Source organism: Rhagoletis zephyria, unplaced genomic scaffold (genome assembly GCF_001687245.7).
Source record: "Rhagoletis zephyria isolate East Lansing unplaced genomic scaffold, Rhagoletis_zephyria_1.1 Rzeph_scaffold_00077, whole genome shotgun sequence".
Lineage (NCBI taxonomy): Eukaryota > Metazoa > Arthropoda > Insecta > Diptera > Tephritidae > Rhagoletis > Rhagoletis zephyria.
Window position 1 is genome coordinate 254,860 of NW_016157161.1, and position 17,151 is coordinate 272,010.

The following is a 17,151-nucleotide window of genomic DNA, read 5'->3' on the forward strand; positions in this document are numbered from 1 at the left end:
CGTCGACTCCGTCATCATCGACTGCGGGCTCGGGTTCTTCTTCTCCACAACTTTCTGTGCTGCTACCATTTAGTAGGGCGGAAAAGTGTTCCCTCCATAATTTAAGTACGCTCTGGACATCAGTTACTAGGTCGCCATTATTGTTCTTACAGGAGTGCGCCCCGGTCTTTAAACCTTCCGTAAGTCGCCTAACTCTCTGGTAAAATTTTCGGGCATTCCTCCTGTCGGCCAGCATTTCAAGCTCTTCGCACTCACGTATTTCTGCCTCTCTCTTCTTGTTGCGGCAAATACGTCTCGCTTCCCTCTTCAGATCCCTATAGCGGTCCCACATAGCGCGCGTTGCGCCCGATCGCAGCGTGGCCCTGTAGGCGGCATCTTTTTTCTCTGCAGCTTCCTGACACTCCTCATCGTACCAGTTGTTCTTTCGGGCTCGCTGAAATCCGACTACTTCTTCGGCGGCGGTACTTAATGAGCGGGAAATGTGGTTCCACTGCTCGCATATGTCGGTTTGTTGAAGAGTGCTCTCTGAGAGCAGGTGTGAGAGTCGAGTAGCGAAAGCGCTGGCTGTCTGTTGTGATTGCAGCTTTTCGACGTTAAGCTTTCCTTGCATATTTGGGCGCACATTTTTTGCTGCACAGAGGCGGGTGCGTATCTTGGCTGCAACAAGATAGTGGTCCGAGTCGATGTTTGGGCCTCGGAGTGTGCGTACGTCTAAAACACTGGAAGCGTGCCTTCCGTCTATCACAACATGATCGATTTGCTTTCTCGTCTTTCGATCCGGAGACAGCCACGTAGCTTGATAAATATTTTTATGCTTGAACCTAGTACTGCATACTACCATGTTTCGGGCCCCGGCGAAGTCGATCAGCCTCAATCCGTTGTCGGACGTTTCGTCGTGGAGGCTGAATTTTCCGACGGTGGTTCCAAATATCCCTTCCTTGCCCACCCTGGCATTGAAGTCGCCAAGCACGATTTTAATATTATGACGAGGGCAGCGCTCGTACGTGCGCTCCAAGCGCTCATAGAAGAGAGCCTTGGGTGCCTCATCCTTCTCTTCCGTCGGGGCATATTCGCAGATGAGCCAGATGTTGAAGAATCTCGCTTTGATGCGGATTGTGGCTAGATGCTCTTCCATCGGGGTGAACGACAGTACTCGGCGACGGGGTCTCTCTCCCACCACAAATCCAACTCCGAATTTGCGCTCCTTTACATGGCAGCTGTAGTAGACGTCGCAAGGCCCCAGACATTGCTTGCCTTGCCCCGTTCAACGCATTTCTTGGATGGCGGTCATGTCAGCTTTTGTCCCTACGAGGACATCAACCAGCCGGGCAGAGGCACTGCAGACTTCAGTGAGCCCTTAAATCGAATAAGTCGGAGTAGCCTTACTCTGATTGGTTACCGCATCTCCCACATGGGTTGCTCACGTTGCCCAGAGTGCGCGAACGAGGACGCAAGAGTCGGGATTGAGTACAGCCATGCAACTGTAACTGCATACCCAGCGCAACGACTATACCCCATTGCACTCCCCACTAACGTTTACTAATTTATTTTAAAGGCTTTAAAGTTCACCCCACTGTATGTATGAAATCCTTAGCAATGTGAATAAGAAAATGTAAACAAATAAAAGTCAAACTCCGAGTTTCTTAAACAACTCAGTGTGAACGCTTGACGGTTGTTCGTAAACACAAAAGCGTAAACTCGAGTTTATGGCGCAATGTGAACCTAATATTATGCAATGAGGCTGATTATTTCCTTGGGAATAAAAAGGTGATTATTGAACGTGGTAAAGATTTCAGTTTATTTGTTGACATCATAATTGGTTTTATAAACATTGGTTTCAATTGATGATTAAAAATATTAATATACATATACCTTTGTCTTCATCAGAGACGTTCAACTTACATTACACACAAACATTGAGTTTAAAACAACTAATTTTCAATTTGTTGAGAAGGGATTACATATCTATAGACACATACATAAATATGTATGTGTACTCCCAGATTAAATTACAATTGTTAAAATCGAGAGCAGAATACGTATGTACATATTCAAAATTTTTCAAGATAACCTGCTCTGTTGTCTATTAATGCGTTGGAAACGGTAGAACCGTGCTCAAGTCAAAGCCTTGGCATTTTGAGATAGTTTTTTAGTACATTCATACGTATCAAAATGGCCCAATAATGCGCTAAATGTGTCTTGGGCAGGGACTAGGAAGCACTCCAACCAACCAACCCACATTCATACGTAAATATGTACGAGAGTACACACGAGTTTGTGTTCTTTAATGTGCATTTGAATGCAGCCTGTTTAGTGAATTAGTGCTACTGGGATTCTCGACATTTACTTATAATTACAATTTTGCACTCAGTTACATATCTATGTATGTACATATGTACTATTTCGAATCAAAGGATCGTCATCAAATTTCGCATAATAACGGAAAAAAGTTTCGATGCTGAGGCTGAGGCCGAGGCAAAGAGGCATTCGAGGACTTTAGCGTGTACTTTTCACATTCAGGTTTTAATTAATACAATTTATATGTTTATATTATAACTTTTGTGGATATTGTTTATCAGTGTATCTTTAATGTAGGTATTGTAATATGCGTGATCTCTGACGTGCAGCAAACGTTCTTTCGCTTTAGCGCGCATGATTTTTACAGAAGGGACGACCACCCTTGTTGTAAAAGCTTTGACCTTCCAAATTTTGCTTGCAGTACTGTAAAAAGATGTAGCATTAGTTAAAAGGGTAAATACTGTAATTTGAATTTGCATTAACTAGTTACAAACTTACAGTGCAATTGAAGCATTGGCTGTGATAATTGTGGTTCAGGGCTTCAACCCATCTATCACCTGCCTCAACTGGAAATCCGCAAGCGAAACATTTGGTTGTAAAGAGTTCATTCCAATCGGCTTCGCAGTAGGCGTTTCCATCCTCCAGAAAGAAGGGGGTGTTACCGAAAAGTTTGCCACAGTGGCCGCAAGTGAAGCATTCTGGATGGAATTGCTTTCCAATGGCGTTCAAACAATCGCCCTAATAAGAATTAAATTCAATAAAAGCTGCTACACATCCAGGGCGAGTGGGCGCAAACAACTAAACATATTGACACGTGTACATACCTTTATCTTGCCACCGCATTTGCTGCATGTCGGAGCCAAATATTTCTCAAAGCAGTACTCGCAGTAGAGATCACCTTTCTCCTCGACGAAACCGATGTCCTGCAATGGGCGACGACAGTTGGCATTTACGCAAATGAAATGCTCAGGACACCAGATACGTCCCAATGCGGTAATAAAAGGCCCCCTAAAAAAGAATATTTATGGAGATAGTTAGTGATATTTCGAAAAGGAAAACAGCTCAAGGGTTACGTTTTTCATTATCAAAATCGAACATCTAACGAGCATAAAAGTGGCCTGTTAGGTTCTGGAAGATGTCTACTCACTTTGTTATTTCGATATTGCACTGGCAGCAAATCGGTCGCTTACCATCTTTTAATAACTGACCTACGACTTGTTCATTTTCCGGCGACATGACAGTATTTAAAGCCTCCTCACTATCGTCAGTTTTGGGGCCCAATGCTTTGACGCTAATACTGAATGCGGGGCCATCTCGAGCGCTATCACTAACGTTGACATCCTTCGGTTCGATATACGACCTACGATCCATCGCATGAATGGACAATTCGCCACCTCGATGACCCGAGCCTGAGTTTCGTGGTCTACCGGACTTCTCGCGGTATACTACTGTTTGAGGCTGACTTACTACCATCGATGGCGGCACATCTGCTGCTTGGCAGTTATTATCACAGTTTGTGCTAGCTGACTTCGCACCTAATGTATTTAGCGATATTAAAGGATCGCTTTTGTTCTCTATCTTCAAAGCATTTTGCTTATTGCTTTCACAAAGGTCAAGAACTTTGCCCATGGCACGGCTTGTAGGCAAATCCATTGGGAGAATAACATTTTCAGATATTTTCGGTGCGTGTGGATCCGTCTGTTGGCTTATAATCGAAGAGGCCGCAACTTGTGGCGATTGCTGGATGGCTACAACAGGTTTTAAAGAGACTGGGTCGGAGGGATCAATATTTTTAAAGTCGTCCAAATCGAAACGCTTGCGAATGAGCGTTGGGCTTCGCGACTGATTGGAACTGCAATTGCTACGTAAACTGGATGTACTGCCGCCATGTGAGGAAGCCGAAAATGTGTGGCCATTGCTAGCCAAGCGAGCTTCCAACATGTTAGAAATTACTTTTCCTGCTTCCGCCATAAAGTTGTCCATTTTATCTGCCATATTTATGCGCCCAATCGATTCTGCCAACATTGCGGTCGCTTCACCGTCAGCTCTTGAGTTAGCACCCATTTCAATATTGTCCGACAGAATTTTATATTTTTTTTCATTTATGTTGTCTTTAGGTATGGCGTTAGCGTTAGTGGGTTTAGTGCAAAGCTCTGTAAAACGAACAAAAATGAAATACCAAGGCATAAAGCCAAGGACACGATTAGGTTAAATACCGCATGCAGTTTACGTATGACTATTTAAATTGAGCAATTATTGCGAAACTCAAAAATAATTTCAGCATTAAAAATACGTACATACATACATATAGGTACATATATATGTACATATCAAACTAAAAGAGCTGGCTATTAACAATATTAGTGGTTACCATCTAAAAGTAAAAAAATGTAAGGGGCAATTTTCATGAATGAACAACATGCACATAGGGCGGTACAAAGTAAACCATATTTTGCATATCAACATCAGCGGGCGATAACGTTAAAACACCAATACATATTCGACTCAGCATGCGGTCATCACCTGATTTGGATGTTGCAGCTGTTACACAAAGGTACGCGAACACCGGGACCGACCGCCTTGTTAAAGATTCCACGTCCACGCTTTGGAGCCGAGGTGGCGCCAAAGGCTCCCTTGCCTCCTACACCTGTAGAACCGCCGAAATCAACGTTAGACTTGTTGTTATCAATGGTATTGGGTGGCGGAAAAGAAGTAGGCGCGGCAGCAGCGGCAGAACCAGTGCTTGAGGAAGGCGGCGCTGTGTCAGTGGCATACGCAATAGCATTGGCCGCGGTAGCGATAGCCGTTGCGGTGGTTTGTGCATTAGTCTTAATATCCGTTATACCTGTGGAAGCGTTCGGCCGATATGTTACGTTATTATTCTCAGTATAATTAACTACGCCAGTTGCAATGGTTTGCGCTTGCAACTGTTGCTGTCGGCAGCAAGTGTGACCTGGACGACAGAATGTCCCCGTTACGGGGCAAATGGCACTGGCGGCGGCGGTCGTGGCACTTGCCGCGTCAGCTTGATTATTATTAGTAATAGAAGCTTTTGTTAGACTGCTAACGTTAGCGGCATTAGCTTGCTGTGATAATGATGATGCTGTGCTTGTGGAAGTTGTGAAGTTGCTGCTTGAATATGTACTTAATGATTTTTGTTGTTTCGAAGCCATAGATGCTCCATATGTAGTTAAAGCATGAAAGGAAGACAACTGTTGTTGATTCTGTTTCTGCTCATTTTCTTGCTCATTGAATCCTGGCGGGGGACCAACCATTTTGTTGTAAGGGGTCGCAGAAAACAGATAGCTGGGACGCTTAGGTTCATCGTGTGGAGGAAGCAATGGTTTAGTCGGAAACTTCGATACCGGTTCAGGAGAACTTATTTGTGGAAATGATGTATCCGTTAAAGCAGCGGCGCGTGCGCTAATTGCCTGCGACTGACTTGTCAAATTTGTAATCTCTTGTTCCAAGCCGGATAATCGGCGCGCTTGATTAGCAACATAACCTGTTTTGCCGTATGATTGACGGCGCTCCGTAGCTGACGAAGCGGGAGCGACTGCAGTAGTTTTTGTGCCTGTACGAATCTCTACAGAACGGGCGCTTTGAGTGTGTTCATATTCTTCAGTTACTCGGCGTCTTCTCTCAATCTGGGTATCGCCAATTTGCATTTTTGTTTGGCTTTCCAAGCTCGATTGCTTTTGATCGGATTTGTGGGACGCTTTTTCTTGGCGTTGTACTGTGTAATTACCAATTTGATGTTCCTGAATTCTTTCGGGTATCTTAGTGTAGCTTTGACTTCCTGTTTTGCTAGTTTGTTCTAGATGTGATATAATCTCGGTTTGCTGTTGTTGTTGAGCTCCCAAGTAGCTTTGTCCAGTGGTAATTGAGCCAGCTTGAAGTATACGCGGAGATAAGGAAGACAACTCATTATCTTTCACTCGTGGTGTGCGGATAGCTGCTAGCGGATTTGGTGGTGGGCCCGGAGCAGGGGATCGTGCACGGTCCGGGAATGGTGAAGCTGAGCGTCGATCATAAGTGCGAGCATGAGAGGCTGGGCACTCGTCAAAGCAGAGTGCTTCCGGCGTTTGATAAAAGGGAATTATTGGAACAGGTTTATTGCTAATTGATGGAGTGTAGGGTCGGTTTGGTCTTTGTGATTCGTCTAATTGTAAGTGTTCATCAAGGGATTGAAAAGCCATTGTTACTTGGGGAGTCACTCTGTCTTCCACTATAACAGGCACGACTGGTCGTTTGGTTTGAGTTTGCGATTTTGTCCGTTGTTCAGTCAACGAAGATTGCTCTTGTCTCTTCGATTCGTTTGCAGTAGTTGTACTTATTTGGGCCACAGGCTTGTGGACCGGGTTACTTGATGAGTTTGCAGCAGGTGAATCTACAAAAGCGAGTGGGATATTTTCTCGAAGTTCGCTTGGCTCTGGAGTGCGAACAGGACTTTGTGTGGGCAGTTTTGTCCAATTGCGTTGATATTTTGGTATCGTATCAGCTTTGTGTAAACCGGACATAACGGCTTTACCTTGGAGATGGCTTAGCGGAGATGGTGGTGGAAAGAGCACTTCAGAATGTTCAAGTTCTTCTGTGGTTTCGTCAATAACTTCTTGCAAATCAATTTTCGTGTCAGAGAGGGCGGTGCCGGCATTACTTTGATACGATGAACTTGAAGCTTGAGTTGAGTTGGAGGCGTATGTGCTGGTAGAAGTGGTGTTTGATTCTGTTTGGACTGCGGAAGAGGATGCAGAGGAAGAACTTTGTTTGGTATAGGAATTTAATGAGGACGATTGACATTGTTTAGTCTGTGATGTGTCTAGTATTTTAATTTCTTGAACTTGTTGTTGTTGAAGTTCTTCTTCTTTTTTATGGTAATAATCAATACGTTTTTTATTGCGCTCTTTAGCTTTATAATATCTTTCATAATCGGGATCAGACTCATGTTTGGAATAGGACGTAATAGATTGGCATGGAGTATTGGAGATAAGTGGCGCTTGGGTTGGTTGGAATGCTTGCATTGCCGCAAATGCGGACGATTTTCGTTGCTGGGAAGTGTTACGCTTCTCCGTTGTATAGTATTGGATAGACTCACTGTCAAGTGCGGTAATGCCTAATTCCTTCTCTCGGTCAAGAACTTGAAATTCATGTTTCTTTTTCTCCTTTTCTATTTCTTGTTCCTCAAACAAGTGTGTGAAATTTGCTGGATTGAGCGGTGTATATGCCCGTTCGGGTGCAGTACGTAAGGCATCGGACAAAGTAAGGTGCTCCTTAGGTGTGGGGAGATCGAGCAAATGAATAGGCACGTCTCTATCGAAATGACCCTCAAAAGGGCGTTCTGGTGCTGTTGTTAGTGCGCTTAAAAAGGGAGATTTGGGCCTATAGTCTTCCCGCATATATGGTTTCATATCGATTGGTGGTGGCATATATGGAGTGGTTTCTTCGGGAAGTGGGATCATTTCAGAAGGGGGCGGCTGAAAATGCACTTCCCACTCTGGCGCGGTAGTCATAGCACTTGCGAGTCGTGAACCTTTCGGTGGATCTTCCTCGATCGGTTTAATTTCTTCTGGCACTTCGGTTTGTTTAACTTCCTCTCTTTTTATAGTTTCTTCAATATGTTTATCTGTTTCCAAAGCTACGAACTCACAATCGCAAGGCTTAGGGCATGGACACTCCACTAAGTGAAATGGCACATCGGGTGCCGTAGTCAACACCCTAACCAAAGGATTAATCCACTCTTTCGGCACTGGGTTCGGAATTTTCGATGGGGGTATTTGACGCACTGGAGGAATTTCAATTTTAATCTCAGGAGTTGGCTGAAATATTCGCTGACACTCCAGTATTTCACTACGTTGAGTTTTAACAAAAGTTTCGCCTTCCTCTTTGTTTTTTTGACAGTTTCCGCATTCAATTGTAGAATTTTTACGTTCTATATCATTTCTTTCTGAAGTGTCTGAGGTAGTAGTTTCAGTTTGTGAGGTCATTTTCTTACCAGATTTTGTTTCTTCTGGCAAATTTTCTTCGATGACTTCTGCTGGAATTTCTTTTGTCTCGGGTTCGTCCAGGAAAACAACATGCTTAGGACCCAGATTGTTTGGAGGAGGAATAGGGCTGGGCGTTACTTCTCTCACCATATCAATGAGTTTGTAAGTGTTCAATGGAGCAGCCAAGGATTCAACGCATTCCTGAGCACTACGGCGTCCAGAAATATACTCAGACGAGCTTATACAAGACGATTCCTGCAAATTCTGTTGCATTGTAGCCACTTCCATATCCATATGGTAGTCTAACTCAGATCCAGATTGCTGCTCATAAACTTGTTGCATTTGATAGGCTTGCACCTGAGCGGCATACATTCGCTGATATTCTTCTGAAGTAGTAGTCGTTGTTGTGGAAGTTGAAGTAAAACTTTCCGAACTGGATTCGATTTCGGGCGGCTGCAATCCGATAGTCAGCTGGGGTGCCGACTTACTTTGCCAATTCGGTTGACAATACTGTACTTGTTGCTGTTCTTTATTCTGTGACCGAGATTGCCCCTTATTCAATTCATTTTCAGATTGTGGTTGTGGAATTTTCAGGGGCTTCGCTACTGCATGTTGAGTTTCCGGTGGAGGAATATAAAGTGGAGCTGCTGTCGGTACAACGGGACTGTCTTCCTTGGGTGGAGGCCAAGAGAAGTTATTACGATTTTGCCGATTGGCATCTGCTAAATCGAGGTCTTCCTCGAAGTATTCAGCTCCTATTGCTGCTGTGGAGTCACATTCTTCCGCATATTGCGGTTGCAAGCTAGGATCGTTATCTGCATTTTTAACGGGATAATTTAAGGACCGGATGGTTGGTTTCCAAGTCAAGGGGATTTCAAGTGAGTCCGGTTTTTTTATGAGTTTTTTATTTGAATTTACGTTTTTTTTCGCATTTCCCAATCGTTGCAAATTTATTATAGCATTTTGAATCAGTGCAATATATAATTTATGTATATGAGTATGTACTCGTACATTGTACAAGTACAAATTAGGCGCAGACCAGTAGCACGATTGGCATTGAGTTTCAATTATTATATTTGCCGCGATTAACGATTCAGTATGATGAATGAGGTGTGAAGATGAGTACCACGGAAGTGTCGCAATTAATGGTTGATTTGCGATTGATTTGTTAATATGGCAATGTGTGAGTGTGAATGCAACATTAAATGTATGAATAAAAAAAGAAATAAAATACATATAAATATGTTAGAATTGCTTGCAAGCGTAAAAGGTGCAGCTGGGAATTTTATTTTTTTTCTTCAAATGTCGTGTTTGGAATACATAAGCAGCATATTGATCCGACTGATCAATTGCATGAATGTAAACAAGTAATTTTTAAGCAAAAAACACAACCGACTTCAATTCTCAATGAAAATTTAGGAGTCCCATAAATTTTTGTATGATCCAATGATCGAATCTAAACCAATTTAGTATGAGACACTACCTTTCCGATCGAAAAAGAGTTATCGAAATCGGTTGACGTGGTCTAAAGTTATGCGGTAACATACATTAAAAAAAGAAATATTCCGACGAATTGATAACCTTCCCTTTTTTTGAAGTCGGTTAAAAGAGGGTAAATCAAAGTTGATAAGAATTCTGCTTTCGAAAGTACGAGTTTTTAAGTGTATTTATTAAATTATAGAGGGCGCAACACACAGAAAAGTTTAAATTAAAAATTAAATGGTCCCACTTACTTATAACATAACATATATGGATGTACCTATGTTCGTTTTTTTACTTCATTGAAATGTTTTTGTCCCATTCATGGAATGGCTTATTGTTGATTTTTTTTTATGAATTTATTAAAACTCTTAAAATGCCTCTTCCGCTAATTTTGTAGAGAAATGAAACGAATATTGTGTCCTCCTGAAGAAAAATCGTTTTCTTACAAAGTCATCTTTTAAAATTATTTTATCCTCCCTTAGGTGTTTTTAAAAGTTCGAAAGCCTAGTACCCATTTTCGATCAATACTTAAGGATATCGGCTCAGCACATTCCTAGTATCAAACTAATAATCTGCCTTGTATTCTTGAAACCGTGAAACATTAGAAATATGTAAATACTTTACTGATCGGTGTGGGTTTCCTCTTATATATAGGAAATCTAGTGCTCCCAGATGTCAAATATATATGTATATAATAATAATAATAATATCCCAACGGTTTTTACCCTCCATTCCCGCCCATCCGCACGCGGGGCGCAGTCCGCATGACGTACGGAACCAGTATTTTCAATTTTTGCGCCGAGTCACGATAGGCAGGAGTTTGTTAAGTGTCGAGATCAAAAACTGTTCAGCTACAGAACTAAATTCATCAGCCAATTTTATGTCTTTATTTTAATGATTCATTTATTGAGAGAGGACAGTATAGATTTCTTAATGCTGAAAAGCGGATCTGATATATCAAACGTGCTGGAATGAGAGTTAAAATCCTGGCATAAGCAACGGAGTGGGTCGTGCAATTCAAAATTAGTTTTACAAGCTTTCAGAAATAGGGGGCAAAAGTGTCTAGATACCCGGGAGGGAACATTAAGGCTAACTTCGCCAAGAAGAAGCGGACTTGAAATTGAGCCTGTTAGTAATTTAACTATAAAAATTGTACGAATCATTTGCCTGCGGCTGGAAAGTGTAGGAAGATTAATAAGTTTTAATCGGCTCATATAAGGTGGAAGGTTATATTGAGAATCCCAACGGAAATTTCTTAAAGCAAAAAGTAGGAATTGTTTTTGAATTGACTCTATCTTGTCTGAGTAAATTTGATACCTTGGATTCCAAACCACCGAACCGTATTCCAGAATTGGCCTAACTAATGTTGTAAACAGGGTTTTAGTGATATAAGGGTCACAAAATTCGTTTGACCATCGTTTCACAAATGCAAGTACACCTTTAGCCTTGTTGACTGTCACATTAATATGAAGATTAAAATTAAGCTTAGGATCCATTGTGATACCAAGGTCCACAAAATTGTATACCTGTTCCAGGTTATGGTTACCTATTGTATAAGAAGTGGGATGAACAGCTCTTCGCGAGAAGCTCATTACTTTACATTTCTTAAGATTTAGAGGCATAAGATTTACTTGACACCAGTAAGCCATGCTGTCTAAGTCTGATTGTAGCAAAGACCTTTCATTAATTGAAACGTACGATTTACAAAGCTTTATCATCTGCATACATTGAAATTTTGGAAAATTGTATATCTGTAGAAATATCGTTTATAAAAAGCAAGAACAGAACCGGGCCTAGGTGGCTACCTTGAGGGACCCCTGAAGTAACATCAATGACGTCAGAGATAGTATTTTTAAACATTACCCTTTGTGATCTATCATAGACGTATGAAGAGATCCAACGTAGAAAATTAGGTGGAAGACCAAGAAGATCAAGTTTGTAGATGAGCAACGAGTGGCACACTTTGTCAAATGCTTTACTGAAGTCAGTATATATAACATCAACAGTTTTGCTTTCACTAAATGCTTTTGATATGTAGGATGTTAATTCGAGTAAATTTGTAGAAGTTGATTTGCCCTTGCAAAATCCATGTTGACTATATGAAATGCTAGAAGAGATAGAATGCGTCAACTGATTTGTTATAATTGCCTCAAATAATTTAGGAATTGCAGAAAGCTTAGCTATTCCCCGCTAGTTCTCCACTGAAGATCTGCTACCGCTTTTATGTAACGGGGTTATGAACGATTCCTTCCATATAGTTGGAAAAACGCCCTCTTTAAGAGATAAATTAAATATCGCTGTTAACGGCTCATAGAGATAATTAGAACAATTTATAAGAATACAAGTAGGGATCTGGTCAGGACCATAACTGAAGGACTGCTTTAAGAATTTCAGATAAACTACTACATCATCGGGAGATCTTACTGGGATATTTATTGAGTTCATTGGACATAGTTTAAAAGGATAGTCAATGTTAGCATGTGAGTTAATGGAATAATTGGATTTAAAAAACTGAGCGAACATGTTAGAAATTGTTTGATTATCACTAGAGACGGTATTTTGATACTTCATGGCGGAAGGAAACCCACGTACATTTCGCTTGGAGTTTACGAAGTCATAAAATGATTTGGGGTTATATGTTATACGCCGTTTGATTTTACACAAGTAAGCTTTATAACACTTTTTGTTTAATTCAAAAAACTTATGACGCAAAAGTGAGTATTATACATAATATGAGTGTAAACCGGTTTTTTGTGTAATCTAAAATAACGCGACTTTCTGTTTTTCAAATTTTTCAGTTCTTTAGTGAACCATAACTGTTACATGCGTTTAGGCACATGCTTTTCAAATAATTTATGTAAAGTAAAGTTAAAAAGTGCAACGCTTTGTTCAATATTTTCTTTAAATGCAGGCCACGACAATTTAGACAGTTCTTTGTTAAGCATTTTAAAGTTGGCTTTCGAAAAATCAAAGCGAATATTTGGTTCGTATGCTTGGGTACTGCAATTTTGACCATCACTTATAACTTCGTAAGATACCTCCATAGCAGGGTGGTAGACATCTTACATTATTTTATGTATTTCCTTTTATTTAACCATCGTAAAGAGGATTGAGTTTTCAATAGTACTCAAAAATACCTTTCCAGCGTTTTATTACTGTTTCTATGACGTTGTGAGCCGGTACCAACGCCCCATGAGTTTAGTGAAGTTAATTACATTCTGCTGTACTAGTGTAGAGACAAAAATATCAAATAAGCTGTTCCAGCAACACCACCTTGTATAGATGCCCCTTGGCAAGAAACATTTGATTAGACTAATGGGATTTCGCAATTACAACCGGAAATGGCGTAGTTCGGTACAGAGTATTCCTCTGTCCATCTTTTTGTTTGGGGCACCTAAAATACAGGTCGCGTACTACTAGGCGCCCGCGAACTACCGGTTGGACAGCACTGTTCTAGAGTGTAAAAACACTCATATTTCAAAATGGTTCCCTTTTTCAAGTGAAACGTCTTAGGCGGCGGTATCGCAAAAATGGAGAGTGAAATTTTGAAAACTGAAAACGTTACATGAGTGAGAAGGAAGATGAAGGTAGTATAGGGAAGGGGAAAAAATAAATAAAGCGACGCATGACGGGTACAAGTACCTACATATGTATATACCCTGCAAAAAATGGGACTAATCCGGGATGACTCCGGGAGCAATCGCAAAGGAGCATGCGACTAATACCACTTTTGATCTCTTTATATGGAATGAATTGATCGCTTTTGTTCGAGCATGTCCTATGAAGAGACTAATTGTTCACCTTTATACCCGAACGGGTATGAGAAGCGCCTAGTCACTTTTAAAAAATAAAAATAAAAATTTGCGCCAGCTGAGATTCGAACCGGGGTGCTCAGTTTTGTTAGGCGAATACTCTCTCTGCGTGCCAACGCCGTACATGAAATTTCATTGACTAAGTGCGTACATATCATTAAATCGTTAATAGTACCCGTTAGAGATGAGTTGGGGACTAATTGATCTCCAATTATACCCTTAAGGGATGAGTCGAGACTAATTGACCTCCAATAGTACCCGTATGAGACTAGTTGGGCCTAATTAATGCCCAATTGTACCCGATTGAGAGTAATCTCGGAATACTCGCTTTAGAGATTAGTCGCACAATTTTTTGCAGGGTATGTATGTTTGAATGCACGCATGTATTTATACATATATACATATATGTATACATATATATGTATGTATGAACGAACTCATTGCGCATTTCAGCTCTGCCGCTACCAACCAATATATGTATAAATGATGCAAGCGTGCTTCGCGTAACTACATCCAATCGTACATATGTACATATGTATGTTTGTATGGATATATTTATGATGAAGCAAACGGGCTTCGTTGATGACTGATGGGCATATGTACATACATATTTACTTATGGACAGCATTGTTTCCATGTATGTACATATGTTTGAATGGTTGTATATACATTTGTACGTAGTACATATGTTTGTGTATGTACATACATGTTTGTGTACATGTATATATGCACATATGTAGTACAAACGAAAACAAATCTAATAAGCTGCTCATTGATTTAATCCGGACTGTACTGATTGTCTTTATGAAATTATGTGTTTGTTGCACATTTGTTCATGTTTGTCATTGTGCGTGTAATTTTTATACCCGAGCGTACTTGTGCACAAGGGTATTATAACTTTGTTCACATAACGGTTGTTTGTAACAGGCCAAACGAATCGAGATAGATATAGACATAAATGATCAGAATGAAAAGAGAAATCGATTAAGCGTTGACTGTCTGTCCGTCCGTCCGTCTGTGCACACGATAACTCGAGTAAAAATTGAGATATCTTAACGAAACTTGGTATGTGCACTTCTTTCGGGCGTAAGACGGACGGTATTGAAAATGGGCAAAATCGGACAATAACCACGCCTACCTCCCATATAACGGTAATTTTCAGAAATAGCAAAACTGCGATATTTTAGTAATGTAACGAAGCGTTTTCTGTGATGGCCCCGTCGCTTCTGTTTTCTATGCTGGGATATACTCGCCGTGCCCAGGGTCCGTTACAATAAATTTTTATTGTGGGGGCCTTTGCAAATAGTAATTTATTTATTTATCCTTATTCTCTATAACGTGGAAATTCTTAAGATTACAAACACAATATGATTAACGGGATGTAAATTCCTAACGGTGCTATTCTGTCGGCGCTGCTGCATCGTCGCTCGGTCGCGACGCCGGCGCTCTGCTGCTATGTGGCGTCGGCGTTACTATGCCGGCGCTCTGCTTCTGTGTGGCGTCGGCGCTCTGCTGCTATGTGACGTCGGCGTTACTATGCCGGCGCTCTGCGTCTGTGCGACGTCGGCGCTCTGCTGCTATGTGACGTCGGCGTTACTATGCCGGCGCTCTGCTTCTGTGCGACGTCGGCGCTCTGCTTCCATACGACGTCGGCGCTACTGTGTCGGCGCTCTGCTAGTATGTGACGTCGGCATTACTATGCCGGCGCTCTGCGGATGTACGACGTCGGCTCTCTACTGCTACGTGACGTCGGCGTTCTACTATGCCAGCGCACTGTTGCCCCACGATCGGGCGTCGCTGTCACGCGTGTTCGCGGTGGACTGTGGCGTGGCGGCGCTCTACCCTGTCATGCGCTACTCATTAGCAGTGGTGCTTTCACGACCACGGCTTCGCTAACGACGCTTAGATTTTGGGCGGCGTCGGTGCGCTCCTCTGGGCGGCGTCGGCGCGGTGCTGGTAGGCGAACTGGCGTCGCCGTCGCGGTGCTGGTAGGCGAACTGGCGTCGCCGTCGCGCGGTTTCACGGTTGACTGTGGGGTGGCGGCGCTCTACCTTTGAACAGCCAGGCCTTGTATAGTCGCCTATGTACAAGTCGAGAGCTATTCTTTAGTAGCTGTGCGTTCACGACCACAGCTCCGTGCTGACTGTCTCGTATGTTGCCAAGTCCCATCTGTTATAGCTGGTGTTCTTCGTGTTGCTGAGTTGTATGGCTACATGTTGCGTTGCTATGGTGACGGTGTCGCAAAGGAGTGTTGATACGGTCTCTCGTGTTGGTTAGCCGTTTCGATGATGTTGCTGTAGTCGTTATTGTTGCCGGTGTAGTCGTTATTGTTGGTGTAGGGGTTTGCGTTCGTGTGGGCTAAATTCCGCGGATATTTAGTCCTCACACTTCCCCCCCTCTTCGGCGGGCTTAAGGCTTGGGATGTTTCCTCCCTTTTCCGTGTTGCTAAGTTGTTGTGTTTCGGCCGTCTTGTACGCCTTCAGTTCGGCCAGGTTCGCCGTTCTTGTCCTCCCGTCGTCGGTCTTTCGTAGCTCCACGATTACCGGGTAAACGTATCGGAGTATCTGGTAGGGGCCGGCATATTTTGGGGCTAGTTTTGCCACAAAACCCTCTGCTGCCTTAGATAGACGGTGTTCTTTGGCGAGGACCAGCTCGCCGATTTTTGGGTTCCACTCCCGGCGACGCAGGTTATAGTGGCGCGCTTGGTCGGTCGTGGCATGTTCCATATTTTGTCTGACGATCCTGAATGCTTCCTGCATCCTTGTGTACTTTTCCTGGGCCGTCGGGGCTATTTCGCCTGTTCCGATATTTATTTCGTCGAAGAGTGCTCCTGGTAGTCGTGGTTTCCGTCCTTGCACCAGGAACGCTGGGCTGTATCCTGTGGAGACTGTGACGCTCGTATTTACGGCGAGTGTGATTTCTGGGAGGAGGTCATCCCACCGCCTATGTTGTGTCTTCGTAAGCTGTGCGATGATTCGCTTTACAGTGCGGTTGGCGCGTTCCGTCGGGTTCTCCTGGGGTGTATACGGGGCCGTAAATTGTTGGCGCACCCCCACCCCCTGGAGGTAACGCTGCCAGAGCGTGCTAGTAAATTGTACACCATTGTCCGAGATGAAGACCTTGGGTATACCAAATCGGGCGAGGATACGCTCCCTAAACGCGCGGCGAAGTCCTCCCGCTGTGGCCCGTCTCATGGGGACCAACTCGACCCACTTGCTAAATCTGTCGAAAAACACAAGTAGCATGGTGTTGCCATGCGTGGACCGTGGTAGAGGTCCGATGAAATCGGCACACACCGTGGCGAAAGGTTCTTGAGCGACCTGCGAGAGCATCTTGCCGGCTGGTTTGTGTTGTGCCTCCTTGTACTTCTGGCAGGACTCACATTGACGGACGTACCGGCTGATGTCGCGAAACATTCCTGGCCAATAATACCGATTGGCAATCCGTGCTACTGTTCGGCGAATACCCATGTACCCCGCGCTTGGTATGTCATGGTTCTCCCTCAGTACTCGTCGACGGAGGGGGCTGGGCACACACAGTTTCCAGGGGACTGCCTCCTCATCCTGGGATCGACA

At 43.0% G+C, this 17,151-nt stretch overlaps 1 protein-coding gene across 18 annotated transcripts in view; it reads right to left on the reverse strand.

The window, feature by feature from the left end:
• Zasp52 (Z band alternatively spliced PDZ-motif protein 52) overlaps positions 1-17,151 on the reverse strand; it is a 442,143-nt gene that overhangs the window by 140,503 nt on the left and 284,489 nt on the right. For 10 of the 18 annotated variants that reach the window (XM_017628613.1, XM_017628603.1, XM_017628621.1 and 7 more), the window contains 4 exons: positions 4,822-9,097; positions 3,123-3,306; positions 2,797-3,036; positions 1,772-2,721 (listed from right to left, as the gene is read on the reverse strand). The exons of 1 other annotated variant lie outside the window; for it this stretch is intronic. In XM_017628613.1, coding sequence (XP_017484102.1) covers positions 2,644-2,721; positions 2,797-3,036; positions 3,123-3,306; positions 4,822-9,097 — 4,778 coding nt within the window. In that variant the 3' untranslated portion in view covers positions 1,772-2,643. Of the gene's footprint in view, positions 1-1,771; positions 2,722-2,796; positions 3,037-3,122; positions 3,307-3,445; positions 4,452-4,821; positions 9,098-17,151 lie in introns of those variants that run through there. 7 more of the 18 variants (XM_017628696.1, XM_017628668.1, XM_017628687.1 and 4 more) reach the window with 5 other exon arrangements.